The sequence below is a fragment of the Thamnophis sirtalis genome, unplaced genomic scaffold, assembly GCF_051295495.1.
Source record: "Thamnophis sirtalis isolate CommonGarterSnake01/CBP01778 unplaced genomic scaffold, rThaSir2_p1.2 scaffold_8, whole genome shotgun sequence".
Classification (NCBI taxonomy): Eukaryota; Metazoa; Chordata; class Lepidosauria; order Squamata; family Natricidae; genus Thamnophis; species Thamnophis sirtalis.
The window spans coordinates 51,916,842-51,935,501 of NW_028261388.1; the positions used below are offsets into that span (position 1 = coordinate 51,916,842).

Here is an 18,660-nt window from a genome sequence, read left to right on the forward strand (position 1 = left end):
CGTAGTGCTGTAGTCTCTGGAGTGCCATCACATCCTAATTATTTTTTGCCTGCCTTCCTTCCTTCCTTCCTTCCTTCCTTCCTTCCTTCCTTCCTTCCCCCCTCCTCTGATTTCACCTTCCTTCCTTTAATCCTGTATATTATGGTTCATTATTTTTAGTATTTACTAAAGAATGCTGTGTAGCTTAGAAGCTCTCAGCGAAAATAACAGCAGCTGTTGTTTGTGGCTGAAGCTATCTCAGGCTGTTATTTACACACACGCACCTCTATTTTTATTCCACTTCTAAGGGGGAGGGAAGACCCAGGCAGTTCTCTCTCTGAATAGCCTCCTGCCCAAATTTTGATTTCTTCTCCGATCCTCTGATGAACAAACCCAACCTCCCTTTTTGGACTTTGGACTGCCATCTCTTTATTTTCTGCATTTATTAGAGAAAATTGGACTTTTATTGGGTCTTCCGCCCCTCCACACCAAAAGGAAAGCCAGTCGGGCTTCTCCTCCTAGAAGCCCCTCTACCCTTCCCCCTGCTCCCTTTTCCTTACCCCTGACTCAATCCCACTTTGGTACAGAGGAACACGCACTGGAAACACTCCTTTAGGCCTGGCTTGCTGGGTGGGGGAGAGCAGCCCTGATGCCTTTACTGCCCCCGCCCCAGCCATCACATCCCGGCTTCCTCAAAGGCAAGGCACATTTCAAAGGTGGCAGTTTGCCGAACAGTGTCCTGCTTTAAGTGCTGGGCCAGGCCTCTCCACCGTTTGACTTGCCAATGGGCGTGCTTCTTCCAGGCCAGCCTCCCCCTCCCACTGGGCTTTTGTGCTCAGTGCTCATCCGGGAGAGGGGAACACTTCTCCACGCTGACTCCTTCTTTCTCTTGGCCCCGCTGACGAGGGAGGAGGAAAGCGAGACGTGGGATGGGCCCCACCCCACAAGAGCCATCTCCGCCATTCTCTCCCAGCTCTCTTTGCTGGCAGCAATAGCAAATGTACAATGAAAGCAGAATCCTGTTGCTGCTCAAAGGCAAGTACAGGGGCTCTTCACTCCCACACTAAGTCTCCAGCCATCGCCGCTGCAGCGACAGTGTGATAGTTCTTTCATTCCTCTGTCACGGCAGGACGATAGGGAGCCGCAGTAGAGGGATGAAAGAGCTGTGGCTTGCCGACACCCAACCTAAATGATCTCAGAAAGCTAAGAATTAATTTTTTTATTTGTAGTGGTAGAATATTTTTTCATTTACACAAAGTATTTTATGTTTACATTTCTAGTGTTACAACAAATTGATGCATGTACAACTGGAAAGGAAAAGTAGTTATGTAAATCATCATGCTAGTCCTAATAATACTTATACATTGTTCTTTTAGATAATGCATATGACCCTGATGTAAATGCTAAACAGATGTGGATTGACAAAACAATTATAAATGAGAATGTATGTTTAACATTCATGGATAATGGGAATGGTATGAATGCGGATAAATTGCATAAGATGTTGAGGTAAGGAAAGTTTACTTCCTATCCATGCTGAACACATCTTAGAATTTATGATTGTATACAGTTAATCCTCGACTTACGACCACAATTGAATCCAAAATTTCTGTTGCTAAACAAGACAATTGTTAAGTGAGTTTTGCCCTATTATATGAATTTTCTTACCACAGTTGTTAAGTGAACCACTGCATTGGTTTAGTGACCACAGTTATTAAGTGTATCTGGCTTCCCACTGACTTTACTTGTCAAAAGGTCGCAAAAGGTGATCACATGACCCCAGGATACTGCAAAAGTGTTGCTATGGCTTAGCAACTTAAAGATGCTAGGCCTATTGGCTATAGAACATACTCAACCTTTTAAATTAGAGGAAGGGGACAGATAACCATCTAAACAAGATGTGTAGGTTTATCCTGCTATATTTTGAGTTTTTGGTATAAATGCAGTATATAGTATGGACCTACAGTATGAACCTACTTTTATATAATCATTTTCAGATTATATAATTTATAATGTACATAGCAATATTGTTAGACATCAATTATACCAACAGGTGCTTCTAAATGTAGTTGTTAACCAGAATTGAAGTTGCATTGTATTTCAGGTTAAAAGAAGAATATTCACTTGGATATTCAGTTCTTATATGAGCAATGTAACATTAACATTCTTTTCATCTTTCCAAAACCATTTCAGTTTTGGCTTCAGTGACAAAGTTACACTGAATGGCCACGTTCCTGTTGGATTGTATGGAAATGGATTTAAATCAGGATCTATGCGGCTGGGAAAAGATGCAATTGTTTTCACCAAGAATGGAGATGTCATGAGTGTGGGCCTATTATCACAGACATTCTTGGAAATTACAAAGGCAGAACAAGTAATTGTTCCCATAATATCTTTCAACAAGAACAATATCCTTTTCATGGTTTTTTTCTAAAGGAAATTGAAGATTAAAATGTGTATTTATCCAGGCACATATACTTTTTTTTACAAGTTCTTTAAAAATGCTGCATTGTGTTATGTAAAATGTATACAGATAGTCATTCAAAAATTGAGTTTGCTCAAGAAATTTCACATCTATTATTCATTGAACTTTGAGAAGGATTGCTTTAATGCTGATGATTCTGTCTTTTGGCTTGGATGTATTAATGCCCAAATCACTATAAAGTCAATGCACAATTTCAGTGTAGGTATTAGTCCTAATCTGGCTTTTTAATATACTGAATACTAATCATGATTGCATCAATAAAAAGTCAATGACATAGTGTAGGTAGCTAAGAAAGCATAGGTGCATTTAGGGAAATGTTCAGTTTATTCTATAACAACTCAAAAATTCCTCCAGTTTTGATGTGGAGAGGCACATGTTCAACTGGAGGTTACTTACAGGAATAGAAAAAAAGAGGGCAGGTGTTTGTATATTTATCTCTATGTTTGATTATTTCCCACAGTTCTTTGGAGGGAAAGAAAAATGTATGGTCATGAATGTATATGTACTTATGTGAGAACAAATTCTAATTAAAATGCTAAGTATTAGATCTAAGAAAGAGAGTAAAGAGTTAAATTTCATCTTCAACATATCTATATTGCCATGAAATATTGCCCCACAGAGTTCTTGTAAAAATAGAAGATATGCTTATTTTATTTCAAAGAATAGGAAAGGTGAAGTTATACTCATAATTTAAATGATAGTTTTCTGTGTATCCCAATGCTATATTTCATAACAAGGTTTTTTTTTAATATTATGTATATCTCCCAAACATAGCTCCAAATGATTCCTAACACTCTTTGGAGGCTTAAAAATAGCAAATTTTAAGCATATCTCTTCATGCATATTTAATCATATAAATATAACAACTAAATTGTCCATAATATCTTGGCATGAAGACATCTGTACATCATGAAAAACAAGATAAGCCAAAACTGTTTTGAGAGGCAACAAAAACTTAATTTCTTTTGTAGATTCTTTTGCCTTCTCTTTATTACGTTTTTTGGGGGAGTGATTTCTAATTCTGTACCTTACCCTACTGGCAATCCAGTGACAATGGAAAATTCCTTTCCCGATTCCTTTGCTCATATTAATGAGCAATCTGTTAGCCAAAGATACTTGTTCCCTTTCCAAAATGCAGATTAAAAAAAAGGAATGGGAAAGGAAAATTCCAAATCTGGAAGTTGTAGTCTGTCTATTTGCCTAACATAGGTAATAAAAACAAGAGTTGCAAGACCCAGAGGCAGTACTTCATATTTTGATTTTTGTCATGCATATCTAGTAGTGACAGCTCCTGTAGCTTCTGGTGTAGTTAATTTCTCTAACAATAGTTTTATTTTACTAAACCAGCAAGGCTCGGGAACAGTTCTACAGCTGTTTCATAGACAATTTAGAAGAGCCAGGAAAGCATCTGCATATTTCAGGGTACAACCTTAAAAGTTATTTTTGTGAAATAAGACTTCAAAAGTATAGATATTGTAATCTTTATTACAAAAGGTTTGAATGGTACGTAGATAGATTCTGCCAGCAAGCATGATATTTATAAATATTCAACCTATATCTTCATTTTCAGAAGACATGACACAAAATGTAATAGAGGGTGCTGTGTCAAGGAGGTAGTCCTTTCTCACCCATATAACATGAGATTTCAGATTTTATATTCAATTTTTGTCTCAAAATTCACTGTATATACTAGTGAGCTCAGTGCTATATGATCTAATTTGTAGGTAAAATAGTTTGACTTAAAAAGATGCAATTCTTTTACCTACAAAGGAGTGCTGTTTGCTATCAGTTTATATTCTGGCATCTTGCCTGTCTGGGTGGGGGTTGTCTTAGTCTTTGGTTGGGCTGTTTACTCTTTGGCAGAACTGAATCATTTTGATATTTGAGGTTTTTAAAACTGCAGGAAATGCCCATCAATAGCTGTTTTAATTTAGGAGTGATTCAAAAGATTATAATAGACACATTTTTCAAAATTGATATCTACTGCATCCTTAACATATTTTACGGAAAGTGATGAAACCAGATGAATCAACAGCCAGTTTGGAGGCTATTCTGACCCATTCCTTGTTTTCTACTGAAGAGGAGCTGCTTGCAGAACTTGATGCAGTTATAGGGAAAAAAGGAACGCGGATTATTATTTGGAACCTTCGAAGGTAAGAGGAAAATTTGATATCAATAATGCAATGTTATATACATTAATTTGTTAATACTATATAAAATAAGGCTGAGTTCATATTTACATGATAAATTAATGTGGGAATGGATTGTACTCAGATTTATCTCAAAAATTCTTTAGGTAAAAGAATATTAAAGAACTCAGTGATCTGAGTTTAAACATTCAGAATTTAAAACTTCTACATTGTTTCAAAGTTGGATTTTAAAAAGCCATGAGTTGACTTTTTATCCCAGCCTCAAAACAAAACACAAGATTTGTTCTGAACTTCAAACAAAATGGCCTGCTTTAGGAAACATCTTTTCAAGTTATAAGAAGTCTCAAGTCCCATGATTGACGGTAATTGGCTTAGTTTTTGTTTTTGCCTCCAACATAAAGTAGGATTTCAACAGATTTCAACTGTATCATCAGCAACTAGGTGAGAGAGAAGCAGTTATTTAATTATATATTCAGGTAGATGTATAGTTGCTGCTGGATTTCAGCCACTAAAACATCTGGCTCAGACTGGATGCTATGTATATGCAAATGCACAGAGAGAAAACACTTGTGTTGGGAAGTGCTCCAGAAAACAGGAAAAGTCTGAGAAGCAATTGTACCTCTAAGAAATATAGCTGTCTTTATATTGCAAACGCTGATATTTAGGGAATTTTCTGACCTACTTTTTAATTTTGTTTTGCTGTTTAGGTCCATATTGTATTTTACTTCATTTATATTTCTCTGTAGTGCATAATATAACTTGTTAATTTTTTTTATAATTTGCTGCATTTTTATAAGCAAGTGAGAAGTTCAATATTGAGTTATACAACTAGAACAGGACTGTAGGCCACTACCAGGCTGTGGCCTATTCAGAAATGGGCCCCGCAAGAAGTGGGCCAATGCAAGTGCGTGCACGCAGCTCAATTTGCGCAAGTCAAGGTGTGCATGCGCAATGGTCCACCAATTACATGGCTCGGTTCCTCTCTTCCCCTCCCGCAGGGCTGCCAAGCCACAAAGGTTGGAGACTGCACTCAAGGACTTCCATCCAAAATTATGCAGTGCGCTTTTAGCTAAGAATTTTAACAGGCCATGTGTCAGCCTCTGTTTTGCTGAGTTGAGTGGTTTCTTTCTTGGTTACTGAGCGAAACAGCCCTGACATTAAGCAAGATCTGACCTTGCACTCATCCCGGAGCTAATAAGTTCCAAGGGGACTGCAACCAATTCCTACACCCCCTGGAAAATGTCCAAGCAAGGCAGCGTCCAGGGGGAAGATGAGGAGAGCCTCATGAAGCTATTTGCAGAGGCTTGGGAGAGACAACATTCCCGTCATGACTCTGGAAGAGAAGCAGATCTCCATGAAACAGAGAAGAGGTCTGTAGAGGGATTGCTCTGCCTGAGAGAAGCCGGGGGGGGGGGGCAGGGCTGAAGGTGGAACTGATCAAAATGATTCAGCCGTGACCCCACTGACAACAGCCAGAAACATTCCAAGAGGAGGAGGGGGCCCCCGCAGACGCCGGATGGCTAAAGCCTCCCCCCCCCGGGTATGAAGTCTGGGGGAAAATCAAAATATTTATTGGTTTCCCTCGGGCAGCTGTGGAATATGCAACAGTTCGGAGATGAATTTTTTACTGAAGAGGCCAAGGTAAGAAGCATTATGGCATTGGAAAATAAGGCAGCCGTTTGGATGCAGGCCCTGCATGATGCTGACCCCGCCCCCCCTACTGAGAGACTATAAACGATTTATGGCAGCTCTGAGTAAATACTTTGATGATTCGCTCACGGAGCGACAAACAACTAAAATTAAAACCCTTACTCAGGGAAACAACTGTGTAAACTGGGGGTTTCCCCCCAAATTGCAGCTCTGCTATGAACTGGCTGCCGAGATGGAGATTGATTTAGCCTGTGACAATTATAGCGAAGATAGTGGGAGAGAGAAGGGTACTCCCCCCCAAGGAACCCCAAAAGGAGGGAAAAGTGGCTCTGCAAGCAAGCCCAGGTTGCTCATCTCCAGTTGTGGGAAGGAGGGGCACCAAGCAGTAAACTGCCGCACCAAGATGAGCCCAAGGCCCTCTATTAGGGGGGAGAGGAGGCCAGAGAAACCGCCTGGGAGGAGGAGGGAGACCGCATCCGCAAATCCACCCTGCCCCAGGGGAAGAGGAATCACCCTCCTCATCGGAGGAAACTGAAACCAAATCTGATGACGATTGTCTAGTAAGCTCCCGATCGGGCCCCATGACTATCCCAGTGGAACTTAAAGTGCCCCTACTGGAGCGCAAGAGAAAATGCTGGCTCTTTTAGATTCGGGTTGCACACGTTGCATCGTTAGCCCCGAAGTAATGGAAAAATTGGGCCTAAGACTAAAAACTTTGAAAGCCCCAATTGCTTTTTGCCAGTTGGACGGCTCAATAGCTGGAGGGAACCCGGCCCATTTTGTGACTGACCCAATAGACATGTGGATGGGAACTCATCAAGAGTCAATAAGTTTTATTGTAGCCCCAGGGATGGACCGGCCTCTTATATTAGGCTTACCCTGGTTACACAGATGGAATCCACAAATCAATTGGAGGAAAGGGTGGATACGCATCTGATCTGCTACACCCCCTGAAGGAGGTGGGGCTCCCAAATGGAGTAACACTGACCCCAACCTCTTGCCCCCAGGGGGCAAGAAAAAATTGAGGGGGAGGAGAAAATCCCAAAAAAATATTGGGACCTAAAAGATGTTTTCAGTGAAAAGTCATCTGATAAATTACCCTCACACCGTGTCACTGATTGCAGCATTGATATTCTTCCCGGAGTAAAACTTCTGAAACCTCAGATTTATTCAATGATCCCCCATGAAATGGATGAGTTAAGGAAGTTTATTGACAAAAATTTGCAGAGGGGATTCATTGAACCTGCTAGACCCCGAGTTGCTGCTCCAGTTTTTATCGTCAGTTTATTCCCTCATTCGCCAGCATTGCCCTCCCAATTACGAACCTCCTGAAATCAAAGGGAGAGGCCAAGCCTAGACCAGGAAAACCCTTAAATTGGACCATGGAGTGTCAAGCCGCATTTGAAAAACTAAAACGATTGTTTGCGGCTGAACCAATTTTGAAACACCCGGACATGGATTCACCATTTGTGGTCCAGGCGGATGCTAGTGATGTTGCAGTTGGGGCAGTATTGCTACAAGCAAATGCTGATGGAAAGCTACAACCTTGTGCTTACACCTTTTGGAAGCTGACTGAGACGGACCGTCGATGGGCTATATGGGAAAAGGAGGCTTTTGCAGTCAGGTGGGCTTTGATGACCTGGTGACATTTCCTGGAGGGGGCTAAACACCCTTTTGAGATGTGGACTGATCACAAGAATCTGGAGGCGTTAAAGACCCCTCGGAAGTTATCTCCTAAACAAATGAGATGGGCACAACACTTCAACAGGTTCGATTTCACTTTAAAGTATATCCCAGGGGGAAAGAATTTTATGGCTCCCTCAATACAACAGCTCAAAGCTTAGCGTGGTTCACCCAGTCATCCCTGCGAAGAATCTCGCTGCTCCGGTGGCACCAGAAGCCAGAGCAGCTCTAATTTTGAGGTCACAAAGGACCTCGTCTCCAAACTCAAGGAGGACCTTGAGTCCGATGAATGGTTTAAACAGCATTCAAATGAGTGTACCATGAAAGATGGTCTACCTTGGTTAGGAGCTAAATTGTATGTTCCTGCCATTAGAACTTTGGTTCTACAATGAGCCCATGATTCACGTATGGCAGGCCATTTTGGATTTGTGAAAACTCTGCATCTCATTAAAAGGCAATTTTGGTGGCCATCATTGAAGAAGGACATTGAGTCTTATGTGGCCAGTTGCCCCACATGTGCTACTGTGAAATGCCCACCAGGGAAACCCCAGGGCCAGCTCCAAGGCGTGGCCTGTCCAGAGGCTCTGTGGAAAGAAATATCTATGGATTTCATTGTTGAATTACGAGAGAGTCAAGGAAATACTGTGATTTGGGTCGTTATGGACTTGTTTTCCAAACAGGTTCATTTTATTCCGTGTTCCAAAATTCCGTCGGCTAAAACCTTGGCTAAGTTGTTCATTACACATGTGTATTGTCTCCATGTTGTGCCAGACTGCATTATCTCCGATAGGGGGGTTCAGTTCATCTCTCTATTTTGGAAGGAGTTTTTGAAGTTGATTGGCTCCACCCAGGGGCTAATCTCCGCCCACCATCTGCAGACTATCGGAGCTTGTGAAAGGACTAATTCTGTTTTGGAACAGTTCCCCCGATGTTTCATTAATTATCAGCAAAATAATTGGGTTGAGTTGTTACCTCATGCTGAAGTGGCCTACAACAACTCAGTGCACAGCAGCACGGGTTTTACACCATTTAAAGTAGTGTTTGGCCATGATTTTGTACCTATTCCGGAGGTACCACGAGAAAAGCCACAAGTCCTGTCCCTTTTAGGATTGAGTGACCAACTCCGCAAAATCTGGCCTTTGGCATACAGGGCATTGGGTGCTGCTCATAGAGCACACAAGAAACAGGCTGACAAGAAGAGAACTAAGCAACGAGAATACAGGGTTGGAGATTTTGTCTACCAAGTTTCTCCAAACCACCCAGAAGTCTAAGAAACTGGGTCCTAAGTATGTCGGTCCGTTTCCTATTGTAAAATTATTGACCCTGTATCGGTGCAACTGGAACTACCTAAATACCTTAACCGTGTTTACCCAGTGTTTCATGTAAACCTGCTGAAGCCGGAAGTATTCTGTGCAGGAGTAACTGTAAAAAGATCTCACCATCTACTGCACATGTGGCAGAGAGAGCAGTTGCCGCCACGGTCCAGCATACCAACCTGATGATGATTTTTGAAGATGTCTCCCACATGACACCTGTGAGGTGTTTGGATTGGACTGTGGGATGGGGTTACCAAGGGGAGGGGAATGGGTCACATATTGATATCTATGATTACGCGCTCTTTTGCCTCAGATCTTGCTTTGCCTAGCTACTATCTACTCATAACCAGTAAAAGTACTCTTAATTCTGCAAAATGGAGTTGAATGGTTTCTTTCTTGGTTACTGAGCGAAGCAGCCCTGACACCATGAGATGAGATTGTTCAATAACTCCCCTTGCTATAATAAAATTATAGTTGCTGTTTATATCTCTGCATTATTTGTTTGTTTATTTATTTATTTATTTATTGAATTTATATTTCTGCCTCTTCACCAATGGCGACTCAAGGCAGCTTACAGAATAAAAGACCACATTTAAAACAATAAAAACTAACAAAAAGAATCAAATAAATTAATATAGTATAATATAAAGAAATCACCCCCTGCCCCAAGTCATTTAATGGGTTCCATCCCACTCTGGGTTCCCCAGGCCTGCTGTCAGAACCAGGTTTTCAGCGCCTTCCGGAAGAGTATTAGAATGGGGGCCATTCTAATATCTGGGGGAATGATGTTCTAGAGAAAGGGAGCCACCACGGAGAAGGCCCTTCTGGGTTCCAACAGGTGCATCTCTCTCAGGGATAGGACCCACAACATTACCTGCCTCCCCGCTCTGATGGGTCATGTATATGTGATCGGCAAGTGACAGTCCTTCAGATTATGCTTGTTTTCACAGCATTAGTCCCATGCAAAGACTGCTGTGCACTATGATAATTACACTGGTATTGCTGACAGGGTTTTCAATTAATTGTCATATTGATGACATTTTGGATGCATGTACTATACACATACTAGTTGATGTTGAGTTTACTTGCTCTATGCCTAATGCAAAAACAATCTAGCTTTAATTGTTTGCTGAAAATTACCATTAAATGTTCATTGTCATTGTGCATTAAGAGAGAGAAGCTTCATTTCAATAGTTAAATGGAGTATAATTTTTGCTATTAGTTCTTGGCTTATTTTTAAATTAATGGTCCTGTGATCTTTGTTGGGTTTAAGAAGCCATTAAATCATGCTTAAACTGTCGCCTTCATTATTTATGTTTATATTCTTTACAAAGGACATGGTAGCTCAGTGGCTAAGACGCTGAGCTTGTCGATCAGAAAAGTCGGCAGTTTGGCAGTTCGAATCCCTAGCTCCACATAACGGAGTGAGCTCCCATTACTTGTACCAGCTTCTGCCAACCTAGCAGTTCGAAAGCACGTAAAAAATGCAAGTAGAAAATTAGGGACCACCTTTGGTGGGAAGGTAAACAGCGTTCTGTACACTTTCGGCATTTAGTCATGCTGGCCACATGAACCCGGAGACGTTTTTGGACAGTGCTGGCTTTTCAGCTTTAAAACGGAGATGAGCACCGCCCCTAGAGTCGGGAACAACTAGCACCCATGTGAGAGGAGAACCTTTACTTTTACCTTATTCTTTACAAATAATCACCTTTTTGACCACATTTTCTCTATGTTGTCTAAATGGCAGCATAGCATATAATACCACCCTATTTTTGTAGTTATAGAATGAAAAAGAAATGAAGCAAAGGCTTATTTCAAATAATCCCTGTGGATAAAAGATAAATAACTTTCATTCTGAATTCTGTTTGATCAGAACACTACCAACTACTATGCAAAAATGACTTTCCATATTTTCTGCATATAGCTAATACATAATTACTTTATTGAGGATTTTGTTAAAAATTCCATGTGAAGGTATTGAATTGTGTATAGTTAGTAATTATTGTAATGATTTTTTAAGGATTAATATTCTATATAAACAAGTAATTCTTGCTTATTTTCAGTTTTTTGCATTTGCTTTCACAGAGAGAAAAATGAACAAACGGAATTTGACTTCAATACAGATAAGTATGATATTAGAATTCCTGCAGATTTGGATGAAGTAACAGGAAAAAGAGGCTATAAAAAACAAGAGAGGCAAGACCAGATCGTTCCTGAAAGTGATTATTCATTACGAGTAGGTATATTATTCATATTTTAAACTATATCTTGCAGTGCAATATTCCACAGTATATTTCTTACTTCTTGGTAATTGGCTGTATAAAATATTTGGCTTTTAGGTGGAATCTAATTGACATTCTTTTAACAGAAGGATTCTTTCAAGAAGGAAATAAAAAATGAGATAAAAACTTTGCATAATGTGTCTAATCTTTTTTAATCCAAAGCAAAATTGTTCTAAAAATTATTTCTATAAAATAATACAATTAGTCTGTTTCATAATTTTTGCTAATAAATTTTCTAAAATTATTTAAAATGCAGTATGAACAGGTAAAACAAAAACTGATGTAAGTGTAATAATACAGCCATGGTGGTGCAGTGGTTAAAATGCAGTATTGCAGACTAATTCTGTTGACTGCCAGGAGTTCAATCCTCATCGGTTCAAAGTTGAGTCAGCCTTCCATCTTTCTGACGTCAGTAAAATGAGGACCCAGATTGTTGTGGGTAATATCCTGAAGCTGTAAATAGATTAGAGAGGGCGGTAAAGCACTGTGAAGCAATATATAAGTCTTAAGTGTTACTACTATAATAAGCCGCCATTATTCCTAGATAGCTTTCTGTTGCTGGTGATTTGAAGAACTGACAATTTGATTTCTGTGCCTTTCATATTATCGGAATAACTATCTCATTTTTATTCAGCAATTTTTTATTCACATATATAGATGAACATTTAATTATTGTCTGTCTCTATTCCTACATTCTTAATTACATTTTTATAACTGTATTTTAGATGATAGTGGATTACGAGTATAGTCCTGTTCCACTTTATGGCTGGCTGGATTTTAAATTGTCTGACAATTGTATATGTAAATTAATTTATTTGCTCCTAGAGCAGGGGTGTCAAACCCGATTGTACAGTGGAATGTATTGTGACGTATCGGGAAACTTTTTGCCCTTGTGGTGCCAGGGTGGGTGTGGCTTGCACAAGCCATGTCCAGCCACAGGCCGTCAGTTTGACATGCCTGTCCTAGAGTATCCATCATGAGGAGCACATAACCTGTGACATGGGACTCATGTCAGGGGCACCTGTGGTGGCCAAGTGCTAAAGCAGGACTTCCCTGAGACCATCACACACTCATTATAATCCTTTCCTCTTCCTTCCCCTTTCTTCTTCCTTCCCCTCTTTCGTTATTTTTCCTTCCTTGCTCTCTTCCCATCTTTTCTTCTTTTGCTTTGTCTTTCCTCTTTCCTTCTCCTTTCCTGTCTCTTCTTGGATGCTCAAATGCAAACCCCCCCCCCAGCTCTGTTTTCGCTGGCAGAGACACCGCGGGCTAATTCTTTGCTGTTTCTAGGCCAGTCTTGCGGGCCACATCTGGCCTGCGGTCCTGGAATTTGCCACTCCTGATCTAGACAGAATTTCAGTTACATGTTTTGTGAGCGTTATAATTATGAATGGGTTCTTGTTAATTGCTCTGGTTTCTTTTAAGGTTTCAGCACTTGAGGAAGATATAACTATACACTTTCATTTGTTTTTCAGGCTTATTGCAGTATTTTATATTTAAAGCCAAGGATGCAGATTATTATAAGAGGACAAAAAGTACAAACTCAGTTGGTTTCCAAAAGTCTTGCCCATATAGAACGTGATGTTTACAAGCCAAAATTTTTGGCTGTATCCTTTATGACTGTGGGCTATTGCATGTTGACTACGAAAAGATAATCTAGAACAAAATCTCAGTCTCTGTCTCTCTTTCTACCCACTTTCAGGCCATATTATTTCTGGAATGATCAGAAATGTTCTCTTTTATGATTATATTGATTTTGTTCAAACATATACTGAAATACCCATGGTATTATGAATTGTTTATGTGAAATTTCCTCAAAAAACAACTTAAGTTTATGTGTATTTATGATTAAAACAATGGCTTCAATCCCCTATAATTCAAATTTTAAGCATCCTCTTATTCTGAACCTATCAGTCTCCTATATATCTAGTAAATGTAGAAAACCAGAGGTCTAAAAACAGAAATAGTAGAATGTGCTATTGTATTAAATCATTTTATATATAATTCTAATTGCAAGGTTCTTAAAGCTGCCTAGTAAAATAAGTTTTTTTCATTTGCAATGCTTTTTATTAAGAGGAATTTTATTTTATTTTATTTAAAAAAGACTGCTTGCAAACTGATGAAGTTCTAATTTTATAAAACATTTTAAAGTGACTAATCATTTTCAGCTAAGAAAAGTTAGATTCACATATTTTTCTTAACATGCACAAATAAGCCCAAAACAGTACGAATTACTTTTGGATTCAACTGCCGAAATAAAGATCATTATGGGATGATGATGTACCATAGAAACAGGTTAATCAAAGCTTATGAGAGAGTTGGTTATCAACTAAAGGTGAGACATATGCATATAAGATGATTTTATATGTATATTTTCAAATTAACAATATAACAAAAAAAATTTAGAATACAATTGATGTAAAATACAGGAAGTCCTTCACTTACAACAGTTTGCTTAGTGACCATTTGAAGTTACAATGGCATTGAAGAAAGTGACATATGTCCATTTTTCCCACTTATGACCATTGCAGCATCCCCATGGTCATGTGATTTACATTTGGATGTTTAACACCTAGTTCATATTTATGACGGTTGCACTGTCCTAGGGTCATGTGATCCCTTTTTGCAACCTGACAAGCAATGGGGAAGCCAGATCCACTTAACAACTGTGTTATGTTTTAACAACTGCAGTGATTCATTTAACAAATATGGCAAGACATAAAATGGGGCAAAACTCAACAAATGTTTCACTTATCAACATAAATTTTGCGCTCAATTCTGGTTGTAAGTCGAGGACTACCTGTAGTTTTAAAATCAATCTTATTTTAAAACTCTCTTAAAAATTTCCTTCAATATCTTGATAATCCCTGCTCAATAAGCAAATGGTAGCTGTGGCCTGGAGGGCCTTTGTAAACTTTGTCTTGGTTGTGCCAGTTCCTGGGTTGGGAGGTTTAGGTTTAGGTTTAGGTTTATTAGCATTTGTAGGCCGCCCTTTTCCCTGAGGGGACTCAGGGCGGCTCACAGAAAACCAGGGAGGGGGGAATACAACATTAAGACAACAACATATAATAAAATAGTAAACAACATACATTCATCATTCGGGCGGGGTAACGATCCTTATCCCCAGGCCTGACGGGCGAGCCAGTTCTTCAAGGCTGTGCGGAAGGCTTGGACGGTGGAGAGGGTACGAATCTCCATGGGGAGCTCGTTCCAAAGGGAGTCCCTGCCCAGTGCCAATCATGCCCTAGTCATTTCTTAACTACTGCAGAGCCTCTACCTCTTTATAATGCAGTAAGACGGGTATTTAAGGATGCACTTTGGTGTGTAATCCAATATCTACATCACAAGCTGTGATTGTGTCCTCTTCTTCTTCAGTTCAAGAAGCTAAGAAGCTTATTACCTGTATGGCATGGGACCAAATTATTTACAAGCTGATCTCTACTAAATGTCAGCTGTGACCAGGGGGGCATTTGCCCAGGTTCGCCTGGTGCACCAGTTGCGCCCCTACCTGAACCGGGAGGCTCTCACAACAGTCACTCGTGCCCTTGTGACCTCTAGGCTGGAGTACTGCAATGTGCTCTACATGGGGCTGCCCTTGAAGAGTATTCGGCAACTTCAGCTAGTCCAGAATGCGGCCGCACGAGCGATTGTGGGTGCACCTCGTTTCACCCACATAACACCTATCCTCCGCGAGCTGCACTGGCTACCTGTCGATCTCCGGGTACGCTTCAAGGTGCTACTTGTCACCTACAAAGCCCTTCATGGTAGTGGATCTGGGTACTTGAGAGACCGCCTACTGCCAATTACCTCCACTCGACCAATTAGATCCCATAGATTAGGCCTCCTCCGAGTTCCATCTGCCGGTCAATGTCGACTGGCAACCACGCGGAGGAGAGCCTTCTCGGTGGCAGCTCCGACCCTATGGAACGATCTCCTCGTGGAGATTCGTACCCTCACCACCCTCCAGACCTTCCGCACAGCCCTTAAAACCTGGCTATCCCGTCAGGCCTGGGGTTAAAGACTGTAACCCACCCGAATTGTATGAATGTTGTGCTTTTAATGATGTACTGTCTTATGTGTTAATCCGTTTGTTTTCCCCTCCTTTCGAATTGTAAGCCGCCCTGAGTCCCCCCAGGGAAAAGGGCGGCATATAAACAAACTACTCCATACTCCAAAAACGTCTGCCCATCCCAGCCAGTCGAATAGGCTGAGCTCAACTCTGGATCTTTTCCTTGAAATAGTGCCTTCTAATAGTGCCCCCAAGGTGACTCTTTTCTGTGGCAGCACCAGCCCTTTGGAATTTTACCTTCTCCATCCCAATGTTTGAATGCCCCTGATCCATTATAAATATAACTATTTCCCCAGGTACTGCAGCTGGGATGAGTAAATTTCTACAATGGGAGGACATGAATGTGAGCCTGGTCTCTTATTGATACTTGTTTTTGATAGCTATTTTCATCTTGTAAGCTGTCATTGTTGCATTGTTTGAATTAAATAAATAGATAAATGAACCAGCTTTTACAAAGAGCAGACAATATGATACTGCTCCAGATATTTTGTACTTTTACCTTCTGTCAGCATGGCCAGTAGCAAAAAACTTGTGCCAATTGTAGGAACCAGTTACCTGCCCTAAATGATTAGTGTATTTTACAAAACATACATTTTAATAAGATATTTTCAGTATGTGGAAAGGTAATTTTGTCTTCTGTTTTTCATTTACTTTCCTGTATTGCAAATTCTTCTGTCTTGCTTAAGTTATCCTAACCAAGAAAAACAAGATAGCCATCAGTCCAAAAATATTTGTTAATCTTAACATATGTATACTTTTTCATGCATCTCTATTTAACTTATTTATAAGTAGATTTAGTATAATAGGAAAAAACAATCCAACTGAGCTAAAAAATAAAAGAACAGAATCATGCAAGATCTATCTATGGGTTGCCACAAGTAATCTTATTAGTATAACGTAGCACACAGGATGCATCCTGGAGCATGAATACCAAGACTTGCGATGTTTGTTTGAATTCCATAGATGGCATTTAATTCTGTTTTATCTGAAAATAATGACTTAAATACATTGATGGCTGGCTGTTTTAAAGAGACTAGGTGTTCTTTGCGACTTACAGAGTATTTCTGGAAACTCATTCTCTTAGAGGTTAATTTTAGATTTAGTAAATGATTACAAAATGAAAAATTAAAACGTATAGTATCTGATATGTATTTAAATATAAAAATTAAATATTCTATGGTCTTTCAAGAATTATATGTCATTCTTCTTTGCTTCTTTTCACTCCAGCCACATTCTGAAAATCTTGGTGCTCTCCCAAGTTTTCTGAGGTTAAAACTGATAAGAGTTATTACATGTGACAATTGAATTTTTTGTTACCATTTCACATTGTGGTGGCATCTGTTCAAGAATACCTTTCAATATCACTGTTTTAATTGAGCCTATATAGGCCCAAGATGTAGCTAGATATATTAGGTTTATTGCAAATCATTTTGAGCGAAAGGTTCTCTTGAATAAAATACAAACATTATAAGAAAATTCTCTGAGGTCCAATACGTGCCTTGTTTTATTTAAATTTAATTTCATTACAAGCAAAGCAATTAATTTCCTTAACACATTATATAAACAGGTCTAGATAACAGAATACACTACCAAATCACCAAGAATCTTTAAAGAATAAGATGATAAAAATGATTAAGTTTTTTTTGCTTGCTTGCTTCTATGTATGTATATATGTATTGTCTGCTCAACTCCACAGACTCAATACAATACACAGGAAAAAAGGAAAACATATTTTCTAGAAAGAGGACTGAAATTAGAGATTAATAATCTTTGTAAAATAGGACTTCTTTCCTTCTATAATTTCTACTTCTCTGATTTTTAGTACTAGTATCCTGAAATACATACATGTTCTGTTTTAAAATAAATTTCCAGAATCTCAGGTATTCAGTTTTATTTCCATTGTTCAAGATGTCTATTGTGTTGAAAAATAGATTACCCTTATCAAAAATATTTAACTTTTCTCACCAAAAAAATTGTGCTTGATGGTCTGAGGATATTTAATTCTGTTAATTCTTGCCATTCTTTTCTAAAACAGTTATCTGGTTCCCATAGTTTATGGTTTTACTACATGCATTTATGGTTTTGTGACACCTAGATTTTGACCTTCTATTTATGGTTTCAATGTTTTATTTCTTCTATAGAAAGGATTCTGTCCACAGAGAATACTTTTTCTCTTTACAAACCTCTCAGTTAGATGGATTGGCTCTACTAAAATAGGAATGGAGTGGAATGGAATGGAATAAATAGAATAGAATTCTTTATTGACCAAGTGTGATTGGACACACAAGGAATTTGTCTTTGGTGCATAAGCTCTCATTGTACATAAAAAGACAAGATACTATAAATATTTGGTATACCATTCACTTGAATACATTAAGTCATTAAATTCTTTAATACATTTGGCTGTTTTCCATTTTCCTGTTTTCAAAGTAAGATCAGATTGACAAAAAATGCTTCACTATACATGCAACCTTTAATTATAGAATAAAACAATAGCTGAACAAGCCTAAAGTATGTGTTATAATCGTAAGGATATATGACATTTTAATCTGCAAACTGTAGGAGCTGCAATATACTCAACCAGCCAGTAGGTTGTAATATACCGTAAGTAGCAAGCAGTATTTGCCCAAAAAGGAAGTGGCCATGTTTTAGGAGGCAGTCAGGATGTTTTTCTTTGTTTGTAACATCTGTCTCCAACCTGGAATTAGCAACATGACTGTATGGCAGGACTGTTTTCTTTAGGATCATACCCAAGACAGTTTTGCTACATTACTGACATCAGTATGGGATCCTATGGTTTTAGACTTTTATAAATACTTTTATAAAAAACAAGTACGTAGGTGGATTCCTAATGGCATATTTTCTCCTGTGGAGTTAATCTTTAATTTAGGCAGCTGTAATAAACATCTTTTAATGGACTCAGAAATTAGACTTAAAGAAGTATTTGAAACAAACATTCCAATTAATGTAATGTATGTTAGCTACTTTGCAAAAGTATTATTATAGAGTTATGAATCTAAAAACTTGTGGATGGACAGACAGAACGAAC

General features: G+C 39.1%; 1 protein-coding gene across 2 annotated transcripts in view; it reads left to right on the plus strand.

Annotated features, from left to right (window-relative positions):
* Positions 1 to 18,660, plus strand: part of MORC3 (MORC family CW-type zinc finger 3) — a 49,041-nt gene that overhangs the window by 9,888 nt on the left and 20,493 nt on the right. For both annotated transcript variants that reach the window (XM_087721644.1, XM_087721645.1), the window contains 6 exons: positions 1,356 to 1,488; positions 2,173 to 2,387; positions 4,470 to 4,617; positions 11,349 to 11,499; positions 13,018 to 13,149; positions 13,758 to 13,877. In XM_087721644.1, the coding sequence (XP_087577770.1) occupies positions 1,356 to 1,488; positions 2,173 to 2,387; positions 4,470 to 4,617; positions 11,349 to 11,499; positions 13,018 to 13,149; positions 13,758 to 13,877 (899 nt within the window). The remainder of the gene's footprint in view (positions 1 to 1,355; positions 1,489 to 2,172; positions 2,388 to 4,469; positions 4,618 to 11,348; positions 11,500 to 13,017; positions 13,150 to 13,757; positions 13,878 to 18,660) is intronic.